The sequence below is a fragment of the Acomys minous genome (genome assembly GCF_964271855.1).
Source record: "Acomys minous genome assembly, chromosome: 12".
NCBI classification, from domain to species: domain Eukaryota; kingdom Metazoa; phylum Chordata; class Mammalia; order Rodentia; family Muridae; genus Acomys; species Acomys minous.
This window is the reverse complement of record NC_140493.1, coordinates 61,147,996-61,160,307: the sequence shown is the minus strand read 5'-3', so window position 1 is coordinate 61,160,307 and position 12,312 is coordinate 61,147,996. Positions and strand designations below refer to the sequence as shown.

Genomic DNA, 12,312 nt, shown 5'->3' with positions numbered 1-12,312 from the left:
GTGTCGCGGGGAGGAGGGCGGAGCGGGTGCGGGCGGAGCTGCCGGGCGCACCTGGGCCAGGCGCCGCCCACCTGAGCCCGGTGCCGCAGAGTCCGCCCTTGGCCACCTTCCGGCCCTGTGGTGGCCCCTCTTCCCACCGTGGGTCCGAGGTGCCCACCCAGCTCCGGTCCCTCACCCCTTTGTAGCCTCGCCCTGCCCCCGGAGCTCTGCCCTTCCCGGCAACACTCCCTGCGCCCGCTCAGGGACCGCTCAGTTAGATGGTAAAGGCGTAAATATTGACAGCATAAGAAGCGAGAGGTATGAGGGACTCCTACTGTTTGAGGGGGCGAGCAGGAGGCTGGGGTCTCAGGGAGTGCAGGCTGACCTCGAACGGGAACTTGTTAGGTAGCCAAGGCTGACCTGGATCTTCTGATCCTCCTCCCTTCATCTTCCAAGTGTGTCCCACTAAATCCAGCAAGATTAGCACACACGCGCGCAGGCACACACACACGTTTTGTTTTTGTGTTTGAGACAGCGTCACATGTAATCCAGGTTGGGCTTGAACTCCTGATCGCCCTCACTCTACCTTCCACGTTGTGGGATTATAGGCCTATGCCACCACACCTGGCTCATGATTTGTAAAAATAGTATCTTTTATATTTTTGTCCCTGTTTCTACAATGAACAAATACATAGATTTTCTGAATTAAAACAAAAACAAAAAAAGCTTAGTCATACACCCACAGTCTCTGCAGTCAGGAGGCAAAGACAGCAGGATTCCCCTAGAGACCAGCCCTGTCTACACCCTGTTTCAGCTCAGCCTGGTCTACATCGCCACTGTCTTGAAGAAACAACCAACGTTACAAATAAATAAGAGTGACTGTGTTTATTGTCTTCAGATGCTCCTTTTTAGGGATCAGAAAAATCCAAGAACCTTCCACACCCAATACATTGAAAGTCTTGATTTTCATCGCTTATACCCTGAGTGCATAATGTAAGTCAGACACAGACCTGTCACCTGTCCAGCTGCTGGTCTTTGGGGATGTCCCTTCCTGGAGCCCTGCAATGAGACATCTCGCCTAGGTGATTTTCATAGTTTATCTTCCCCAGGTTAGTATAGTTCTCCTTCAGAGCCAGCCACCACCTGTAAGCCAGCAACAGCCAGTAACAGTCTTCTCTGAGGATGTTTCTCTGCCTGGATGCCCTGTAGGCGTTGAAAAATATGTTTAGTGTATCCAAACTCAAATATTAAGCTCAAACTACATGCTAAATACTCATGCAAAGAGGAAGGGGACAGCTTGTTAATGAGGTTTGTTTGCAGAACAGGTGAGGGGCCCTCTCGCCCTAGGGCACTGGCAGGTGTTAACCATTAAATTTGAGGGCTAGCTGTTAAGAGCACTTGCTACTCTTCCAAAGGGCCCAAGTTTGCTTCCCAGTACCTAAATCATCCTGCGGTCCACAACCACAGCTTTAGGGGACCTGACACCCTTTTTGGACCTCTGCAGGCACCTGCACACACACGACATGTACTCACGAAGATACACAATTAGAAACTGTGTAAAATCAGCCAGGCCTGGTGGCACATCCCTTTAGTCCCAGCAGAGGCAGGTGGATCGCTGTGAGTTTGAGGCCAGCCTGGTCTACAAAGTGAGTCTAGGACAGCCAAGGCTACACAGAGAAAACTTGTCTCGAACAACCAAAAAAAAAAAAAAAAAAAAAAAAAAAAAAGGAAAAGAAAGAAAGAAAAAACCCTGTAAATTCACTATTTGTGTTTGTGCTTGTGGTAGTTCTCTCCTCTAGCTATATGAGCAGGTATATATTCCTGGCTGAGCTGCCTAGGAAACACTCTGCTGTGATACAATGGGCCTAAACCCAATAAAAATCCTCTTGCTTGCTTATAAATTTTATTCATTTATTTTAAAATTGTTTTAGACTGAGTGTGTGTACACAAAGCAGTCACAGTGAAACCAACAGAGACTGTTCTCTTTTGACTGTGTGGGTCCCAGGGACTGAGCTCACGTTTACTTTCTGAGCCATCCCATCGCCTTTTGCCTGAGTAGTGCAGGCTGACAGGAAGAAAGTGACGTGAAGTAAGAAGACAGTGGAGCAGCAGGCAAGGTGGCTGGCTGCTTGGCAGCTGGAGAAGAGTCACCCAAGGTCCCAGAGCACAGCTGGAGCAGGACATAGAGGGGCGGAGAGCAGGGGAGCAGAGGCTGCACAGAGCCAGAGAACAGGATCCGCAGCTGGTGGAGGAAACCTTCCAGGGAGCTGTCAGGATTTCAGGGCAAGAGTCTCAGCTCTCTGGACTTTGAAAGCTGTAACAGTGGCCATCTGTTAGGGGTCAAGGAATCCAGACTTCTACTTATAAGCCAAAGCAGAATACTTGGTTGCTGATTGCTACTTAGGAGCCATAGAGCAAAAGGTGAGGCTACCCAAGGCCTGCCCGAGGGCTAACACTAGATGGCGCCACTTGCGGCTCTTCCTGGCCTGCAGCTGCCGCCCGAATTTGGAGAGAAAGGAAAGCTGTTCAAAGCCAGCCGCTGACAAGTGGTCTTTGTCACCTGCAGTTTTGATCTGGGTAGAGCAAGAAGACTCACGTCATCTGACTGGTAACACTGGTCACAGGACAGGGCAGTGCTGTAAAAGAGTATCAACAGTGGCACAAACGACCAGCTAACTGCACTAGAGAGAGAGTAAGCACAGGAGGTAAGGTGGATTTTGATGGGTGAGCAGCAATTAAAAGGCAGACAACAGGGAATTCCAAACAAAACAAGCAAGAGCAGGAAGCTCTTAGGCACATCAGAAAAGCTGTCAACCACTTTCTGCGGACATTACTGTTTCCTGTTCCTCTGTTCCTCTGGGGGCTCTCAGGAATCCGAGCAACAACAGTGACGTGTCTCGGGCTGAGTGTGACAAAGCTGCTGAGGACGTTAAGCTCCTGGATACCCAGCCAGCAGAAGAGGAGCTATTGTTCACCTACAGCCACATCAAACAAGTGACAGGCTGCAGAAGAGGCAAACACAACCAGCAGGGAAGCCGGGCCTCCACAGCAAGGCCATCAGCTGAAAGGCATGAGCAACATCAGCGGAGTCAGAGCTAAAGCAACGGCGTGGAATACAAGACTGGACTGGACTGCCAGCCACACACATGGCCTTGTCTCTCCTGGTACTGTGGAGATGTGGCCCGAATGGAACGATTACTGATCCCCCTTTAGTAGATTTTATCTGACATCAATCAAAAGCACATTTATTACTTAAAAAAATAACCTCCAGATGACCAGGAGAGATGGTGCACACCCTTAATCCCAGCACTGAGAGGCAGAGGCAGACACAGGCAGATCTCTTGTGAGTTTGAGGGCAGCCTGATCTACACACTGAGCTTCAGGCCATCTTTTGATTGATTTTAGATAAAATCTACTAATGGGGGGGGCGCCAGTAATCATCTCCATTAGAGATATTTCTTCACGGCATCAGGTAAAACAAGGCACTGTGTGTGGCTGCTAATAAAATCTACATACTGAGTGCCCATGCAGATGGTGATGGTGACAAGGATTACATCCCAGCTGGGAGGCAGGACTCACTGGCTGCAAGGGCCAGGGAAAGCTCTTGAGAAGAAGCACATTAGTCTCAAGAACTGTGGATGAACATAAGACTGAGGCGTGTGCTGTGGGCAATGCAAAGCCTCTTAGAAAAAGGAACGTATAGAACAGAGGACAGAATGGAAGGAGGTAAGGGTGGCAGCGAGCCCAGTAGAGAGCCGCTAGGTTACTCAGGAAGATAGCCAGGGGGAAGTGAACAGCCTGGACCAATCAATAGCATGGGCAACGTTAAGGAAGAACCTGTACATCTTAAGGAAACAGTCAACTCCCGTGACACATACAGCACTTGCCTGACACTCCCCACACACTCCCACATACAGTAGATGGCACTTTCCCTGTCTTTTCAGATAAGTGTTTGTTAGAGCTGTTTTCTCCCACCTTGCTCGGCAGTGACAATCCTCCCTCTGTAGCATTCTCCCTGTCTAACATGTTTCCTAGAGTGGGGATGGAGCTCAGTCTGTAGTGTTTGCCTGGAATGTATGGTCACAGGCCTGGGGCTACCCTCCCAGCACTTCACAAGGCAGGCATGGTGGACACTGTTGTAATCTCAGCATCCGGGAGGTGGAGGCAGAAGGACCAGAGGTTCAGGGTCATCAGCTGGATAGATGTGAGGTCGGTTGAGGATGGATGAGCACCTCACCCAAACAGATGTGCTATGCTTCCCTGGAGGAGGAGGTGCTAGCATCACGGAGGAGGTTTCCCCAGGGTGAGGCTCATCCACTGCATTCCAGATGTGCTGATACCAGTGATTTCCCCAAGTGTGGGAGACTAAACTGTGTGACTCATGGTGGTGGTGGACTGCATTCCCACGCTCCTTTGAAATATAAAGAACGTCATCTACTTATTTTAATTTCCACCCCAATGTACAGGGAAGAGCATCTCGCTTATGGCTAAAATTACCCACGTAACCACTATATTGCCACTTTTCAAATTTAAAGACATTGTTTTTCAGGAGACATTTATTACAAGTGAAGAGACAGGAGCAAGCCAGACCAGGCACGGGAGCTCCTTATTCCCCAGAAGGTGGGAGGGGGAGGCAGAAGGATGGGGAGCGCAAGGCCGTCATTAGCTACAAAGCGCACTTGGACGCAAGTGCCTTTACCCACTGATCCATCTTGCTGGCCCTGTTATATTCTTTACCTACCACAGTCTTTCGCTTCTTTGCTTCCTTTTCTTGAATCGGGCTCCTGTGATAGAATTCTAAAACTTACCTGGTTCCCACGGAATCTAATTTTCTCTTGGGGCCCCTTCAATAAAACATAATGAATTTCCCCCCAATGACCATGACATTCAAGCTATGCAGAAATGATCAAGCATAAAAGAAATCTGAGATTCAAGAGGGGGAAAAAAAAAGGCAACTTGTTTCATCACAACCATCTTATTAAGGGTTAAATGCCTCAGGATGGCAACACCTTCACTAGGGGACAGTGACACACTGATTTCTGGCATGTGGTGAATCATGCTTAAGGAGCCAGCTTCATGTTACCATTGATAATGGGTATATGTTCCATGGCAACACTATGGTTACTACTCACAGAAAAGAGTACTGGGTTGGGCACTGGCACTCTCTATGGAAATATTGGATCTCTTTACTGTGACTATTTACATCATCATCCTGTAGAGTCCCTGGGTGCATTTATGATGTACACGTGATGATCTGTTCTAACCTTCATGAATGTTTTGCGATTTAAAAAAAAAGGGTACTTGAACAGACTTAGAATCCAGTTTAAACATATATATGCTTAATGGTACGTAGTTGTTATCTCAGCACTGGGAGGCAGGAGGATTTGTGAATTCCAGGCTGCCTAGGCTACATGGCAAGTCTCTATAAGGGGAAAACAAAAAACAAAAAAACAAAAAAACAAAAAAACAAAAAAAGCAAGAGCTGGAGAGGCAGCAGAGGACCAATTTCAATCCCCAGTCCCTAGATAGGGAAGGTTGTCACAGTCTGTAATTCCAGTCCAAGGGGGATCCAACTGCCTCTTCTGGTCCCTGCTGGCACTCATACACACACATAACTCAAAATAACAACAAAAATCTTAAAATTCAAGATGTCCTCTAAGTATGAGATTGTTTTATGATAGCAATGGTTTTACCCTAGTGCTTAATGTATAGATGCCCATGGCACATGTGTAAGGAGATAGGGGTACTTTGTTACACAGCGGGGGGCCAAAATATGTTGTTAGCTTCTATGTAGAGGAAGAGGCTGGGAAGTGTTTTCCTGAAGACCTTTTTTTTTTTTTTTTTTTTTAATTTACCACTGTGAGCCCGTGCGTGCTAAGCAAGCCGTTTTTACTACTGAGTTCATCCACCAGTGGCATCCAGGAAGACTGGAAATTTCTCAAGATGATCTGTGACTATCACAGGTTTGAACTCCTAGAAATGGAAGGCAGAGCTCAACGTTCTCCATTTAGTGGGTGGAGAACGGAAAGCACAGTTTACTAAGGGGGCAGGACGCATACTGGGAGAGAGCCCTTTAATAGTTAACAACTGTTTTACTCTATTAAACTTCGCTCTCTCCACCCTATTTTTAATATGACTGACGTGAAAGAATTGAATGTAAGTGTTCTGAACCCAACATATGTGTTTTACTGAATTTTGGTATTTGAGAACACACACTTCTACTGAACCCGTCAATTTCTTCTTGTGTGTACAAACACGGGAGGGGAGATACTACGATTAAAGCTAAAACCACGGACTGGTGGGCGCGACTGATGGAGCTGCCCTTATGAAAAGCCTTTGCCTCGAAGCGGGAGGAAGGTTTACGCGATTACTCTCAGCCCTGGGGAGGCAAAGCGGCTCGACCTACATCAAGCCTCAGACCTTCCCACTCCACTCCTCGAAAGAGAGTGGAAAAGAGGGGGTGACAGGCGACTGGGAGAGAGAACTGGAAATTGAGAGAAAACCGCAACGTGGGATGTTTTTATTTTAACTCGTGAAAAGTACTGGGAGTGCTTGCCCGAGCAACGGCTCCTTCAGGATTCCAGCAGCAGCCGTCACTTGGGTTCCTGCTCTATCTGCCCTTCGAATACCGAGCCGAGGAAGTGTTTTGCTTCCCTAGAGAGGGGTAAATAAAAACAACCCCACCCCACCCCCACATGAAACACTATAACGGGTCTCAAACACAAGCGCGCGGAGCTTTTCCGTTACCGCGTTGGTGCTTCCGTAGTTCAAGGCAGAAGAAGGAGGCGGGGAGGAGGTTCCGTTGCGTCATAAGTCATCGCCGGAAGTTGGCTAGGCAGCTCCGGTAGGGAGTCTATTTCTGAGGACCGGAAGAGGTTTTGGCGTGCACAGAGAAGGGAGTCTTGGAGCTGCAGAGGTAAGTGATCGGCGGCTGATGATTTTGGAAGTAAATTTGGGGCAGAAACAGGAGACACTTGGCTTTTAAAAAAAATTCCGGAGCGGCCGCGAGAGGTGGCATACGCCTGCTCTCTGAGCGCTTGGGAAGCAGAGGCAGAATTCCGCCTTGAACGAACATCTTGAGTTTGAGGCTAGCTCAGGCTATAAAGTGAGTTCTTGGCCAACCTGAGCTACAAAGTGACGACTCCATCGCAAAGAAGCAAATACAGAAAGAACTCCGGTGGAGTTAGTGTTGTGAGAGGCTTTGATGGAGGTGCTGCTTCCAGCTCGGATGCGAATTCCTTCGCGTTTTAGTAGGTCTGTGATGGACACAGAGACCGGTCCCCAGCCTCCGTTTCTTCCTGTGTAAGGAGTGGTCCCCTCTAGGATCGTAAAGAGTGTAATAACCATAATGGTTGGAGTGTTGCTGAGAATGCGTCGTATCCTTCAGACCCAGCCCACAGTGGGCGGGAAAGTACAGATAAGGAATTACTATGGTTTCATTTCCCTCTCGTAATAATGGGGATTGATCCTCGGTCTCTCTATGCCGGGCAAGCATTCTACTGAGTTTTTCTCTTCAGCCCAGGAATCAGAACGTTCTATTAGCTTCTGAGGAAAAATGGCCTGGTTTTGTGGGGAGGCCCTGTTATTCAGTCTTTGACTCTGATTTCAGGCACTAACAATGGACACCCAGAAAGACGTTCAACCCCCAAAGCAACAGCCAATGATATATATTTGTGGAGGTAAGATTAACATTTAGAGAAAGAACATTTTACTTAAAACACTTTCCTTACAGGAGTACTGATCTTTAACCTTATAAAGTGGAGCACTTTAGTAATCATTAATTTAAAAATCCCTCTCTTTTATTAAGATTTCCTGTTTTAGCCAGGCGTGGTGGTGCACGCCTGTAATCCCAGCACCCCAGAGGCAGAGGCAGGCAGACCTCTGTGAGTTCGAGGCCAGCCTGGTCTACAAAGGGAGTCCAGGATAGCCAAGGCTACACAGAGAAACCCTGTCTCGAAACAAACAAATTATCTTTTTCTTTGGAAAAGATGTACTGCCTCCAGCTCTCTTCTTTCCCCCTGGTTTACTATTTAGTAGCAAACATGTATTTGAATGCTTTGGTGTTGTGATTCGTGTTTATTCAGGCATTGAATAAATGTGTTTTCTTTCTAGAGTGTCACACCGAAAATGAAATAAAATCCAGGGATCCAATCAGATGCAGAGAATGTGGATACAGGATAATGTACAAGAAAAGGACTAAGAGATGTATCCTTTTAGCTACGCGCTCTGAGGGCAAACAGGAGTAACTAGTGCTTGGGTTGATAAAGACCAAGTTCTGATAAAAGTAGTGATAACTTTAGAATTATTTATTATGTATTGGGTTTTTCTTTCTTTCTTTCTTTTTCTTTTTCTTTTTTTTTTTTTTTTTTTTTTGAGACCGGGTTTCTCAGAGATCCACCTGCCTCTGCCTCCCAAGTGCAAAAAATGGAGGGGATGTGAAGAGCGAGAACTGAGGGTGTGGGCTCCAGCAGGGGTATGCCCAGATTTATTTTTATTTTTTATTTATTTATTTTTTTGGTTTTGTGAGACAGGGTCTCTCTCTCTCTCTCTCTGTGTTAGCCTTGGCTGTCCTGGACTTGCTTTGTAGACCAGGCTGGCCTTGAATTCAGTGGTCCGCCTGCCTTTGCCTCCCGAGTGCTGGGATTAAAAGCGTGCGCCACCACGCCCGGCCAGATTAATTATTTTAATAGGATTTATTTTTCTCCAGACTTGGGGACAGAGGCAGGCAGATCTTTGTGAATTCAAGGCCAGCCAGGTCTACATTTCATGTTCTAGATAGGGGCACTGGCTGCTCTTCCAAAGGACCTGGGTTCTGTTTCTCACACCAACATGGTTGCTCACACTCATCTGTAATTCTGGGTCCAGGGGGTCTGATAGGTAGACCCCTGACCTCCACCTGTATAAGAGACACACATGCAGGCAAAAGCATTCATATGCAGAAAATAAACCTAAATAAATAAAAAATATTTTTAAAACCCAGTAAGTTATTTATTCATTCATTTATTCAGGTTTCCCAAGACAAGAGTTTCTCTGTGTAACCCTGGCTGTCCTGCAACTCTCTGTAGACCATGCTGGTCTTGAACTCAAAGATCCTGAGTGCTGGGATTAAAGGAGTGTGCCACTAATTATTTTTAAAGTAAACATTAGCATTTTCATATGACATTATTGGCTCTAAGTAATCTAAAAACTCTTTAATATGGGTTTACATTTTTTTAAAATTTTTTCAGGAAATCTTTGTTTTTAGGAGTCATCATTCTTGATTGTTAGTATATGGACAGTCTAATACGTGGAAGAAGAAATTTAATAACCTAATGGGAAATAGTGAGGCCAACAAATTAGTCCTAATATTGAAGGCAAATTGTTTCATGGTGCCTGACACAAATTCTTATAAGTTGTCAATTGTCTCAATGTTTTATTATCTTTAAATTTATATTATCTTTTGTGTCAAGAAAAGTGAGCTCCCAGCACTCAAGAGGCAGAGGCAGGCAGATCTCTGTTGAGTTCAAGGCCAGCCTGGTCTACAAATAAGTCCAGAACAGCTAGGACTACAAGAGAAACCCTGTCTTGAAAAAAAAAACAAAAAAAGTGAACTAATGAAAATGGAAGTATGAGCCGGGCATGATGGCGCACGCCTTTAGTCCCAGCACTCGGGAGGCAGAAGCAGGCGAATCACTGTGAGTTCAAAGCCAGCTTGGTCTACAAAGCGAGTCCAGGGCAGCCAAGGCTAACACAGAAACCCTGTCTCAAAAAAAGGGGAAAAAAAGAAAGAAAATGGAAGGGGTGTGTGTGTGTGTGTGTGTGTATATATATATATATTTTTTTTTTTAGCTAGTCTCTAATGGTCACAGAACTTGCTTCTTTTGTTCATTTTATATTAGTTAGCAAGCTTAGTACAGAGGGGTGACTGGGAAGCCTTAGTCTTACATAATGTTAAGTACTGTTTAAAATCCTTAACTCACTTCAACAGTGGTGGTTTTTGATGCTCGATGAAGCGGGAATTTAGGAATGTTCATGCATTTGCCCCATTGATGTTTCTCTTCCGTTGTATAGCTTTTCACTTAGCTCACTTAATGACTACAACTGTATACAGAGGGTTTCATTTTAGAAATGCAATTGTATTTTAATACTTTGTATAAAGGAAATTTCAGTTCAACATGATTTCTTATTTATTGTTCTTGTAATCTCACACACAATGAAGATTAAAATTGTTTCCCAAACCACTTTCCTTCAATGTCTTGTTAAAAAGTCAAGTTACTGGTTACCTGACACCAAGCCAGGTGGGAGGAGACCCAACTCTCACCTCCCCATGCCTACAGAGAATGGACCGTGTGCATATGTGCATACTCATAGAGAAAAGAACTAAACCAGAACATTAAAAATTCCTAATGCAGGCTGGAGAGATGGCTCAGTGGTTAAGAGTGCTGCCTGCTCTTCCAGAGGTCCTGAGTTCAATTCCCAGCAGCCACATGGTGGCTCACAACCATCTATAATGTGATCTGTTGTCCTCTTCTGGCCTGGAGGTGTCAATGCAGGCAGAGCACTGTATACATAATAAATGTTACCAAAAATAAATAAATAAAAACCTTAAATGCAGTTTTCTAGAACCCTTTTCTAAAGGTCTGAATAAATAAGTTCCTTGCAAGCCACGGAAATTTGTCAGCTACCCTAAAGTACCCAGAATACCATTGTACTTGTTGTCTGTAAAGAGACAGAACTAGTGGGCAAACCAGAAGCAGATGGTGGGTGCTGGGCAGGGGGCTGGCTCAGCAGCTGAGAGCACTGGGTGCACTGTCAGAGGCCCCTGGTTCTGTTGTGGCACCCAACAGCCCATAAACTCCAGTTCCAGGGCAGCTTGCTCCATACAGACCCACACATACACTTTGAGGTTTTTTTGTTTTTAAGATATGTTTTTAAAAGATGGCTAAGGGTATAAAAACAAGTGTTTCCTTGCAATACAGGTACACATAACCCCCAGAGCACACAGTTGTGGGTGTGGTAAAGCCTGTCTGTAATCCAAGAGCTTGGGAGGTGGGAGATGGAGGATTGAGAAGGTCCAAAGCCGTCTTTGGCTACATGGCTAGTTGGAGGCCAAGAGATTGCTAGAACAGAGTGGCCCACCACAGTGCACTACTCTGGTTTTACTGTATGTCTCACTGGGGTGACCAGGCTTGTAGCCTGGTCTTGGCCTTGCAACCCTTCTGCCTCAGTGTGCTGCATAGCCCGGAGTACAGGCCGACACTACCACACACGGCTCGAAATACCTTTTGCTGTCTGAGAGCTTTGTGAGCTGTATGTAACCCTCGCTAGGCCCTTCGTGACATATTTTTGGGTTTTGGTTGCAATACTTTTTTCTTTTATGAGGACATATTGTTTTTTGCTTGCCCACGGTCGTCAGATTGGTTTGACCTTTTCAATTCAGCACAGGTTGTCCATACAAGCAGAAGTAAAAAGAAAGTTACTAACCCCACGAAATGGCAGCCATGCTCCAGTTTGTTACGTTTTTTTTGTTTGTTGTTGTTTTTGTCTCTGCTGGAAGTCAGGTTGCTGGAGACTCTTGTGTCTGGGGTGAGGTGTGAGCGGATGATGCCGGTTCCACAATTTAGTGAGGCAGCCTAAGGTCTATACTAAAGCCGAGTCTTCAGCTATAAGCCTGAAGCTTCGCATTCTCCAGCACCAAACCGTAAATAAGTATATGAATGTGACAGCTTGAGCATCAGAATTGATGGCAGCAATGGCCCCTGCCAGCAGACTTGTCTATACTTACCCACAAAAAGAACTTGTTGGATTCCTGTTATGGGCTGGGCGCAAACCACCTGCATTGTTCATCTACTTTAACAAGTTTGAAACGTATCTAAAATATAAGTAAATTTCTCCATGAAACAATCTCTGGCGTCTTATTCACCTGAATTGCTTATGTCTTAGCTCTATTTGTATCTCCAACCCTCAGTGCGGTTCCTTGCTCCTCACCAAAGCTCTCAGGAAGTGTGGGCAGTAGGGAAATAAACCCCAGGGTGCAACTCAAGAGGCCGACATAATAAATGTAATTAAATAGTACAGTTACGTAGCAATAGACACCACTTTACTTAGAGCCGGAGTCACAGCAGTCTAGGCCAGCAGATTAAAAACAGCTCGGGAAGCAGAGGCAGGCGATCTCAATGAGTTTGAGGCCAGCCTGGTCTACAGAGTTCCAGAACATCCAGGGCTACACAGAAAGACCCTGTCTCGAAAAATCAATGAAAAGAAACAGCATTTTAACTCACTGTAAAACAAACTGAAGCCCAAGGAAGGAGAAGGGGGCCAATCAGCGGGTAGACAGCCGGTTTAGCCAATCGC

At 45.9% G+C, this 12,312-nt stretch overlaps 1 protein-coding gene across 1 annotated transcript; it reads left to right on the top strand.

Annotated features, from left to right (window-relative positions):
* Window positions 1-6,780: 6,780 nt before the first annotated feature.
* Window positions 6,781-10,199, top strand: POLR2K (RNA polymerase II, I and III subunit K). Its single transcript, XM_084803087.1, has 4 exons — window positions 6,781-6,895; window positions 7,589-7,658; window positions 8,092-8,184; window positions 9,947-10,199. The coding sequence occupies exons 2-4, from the start codon at window positions 7,598-7,600 to the stop codon at window positions 9,967-9,969; spliced, it is 177 nt and encodes a 58-aa protein (XP_084659213.1). The 5' UTR covers window positions 6,781-6,895; window positions 7,589-7,597; the 3' UTR covers window positions 9,970-10,199.
* The last annotated feature ends 2,113 nt before the right edge of the window (window positions 10,200-12,312 follow it).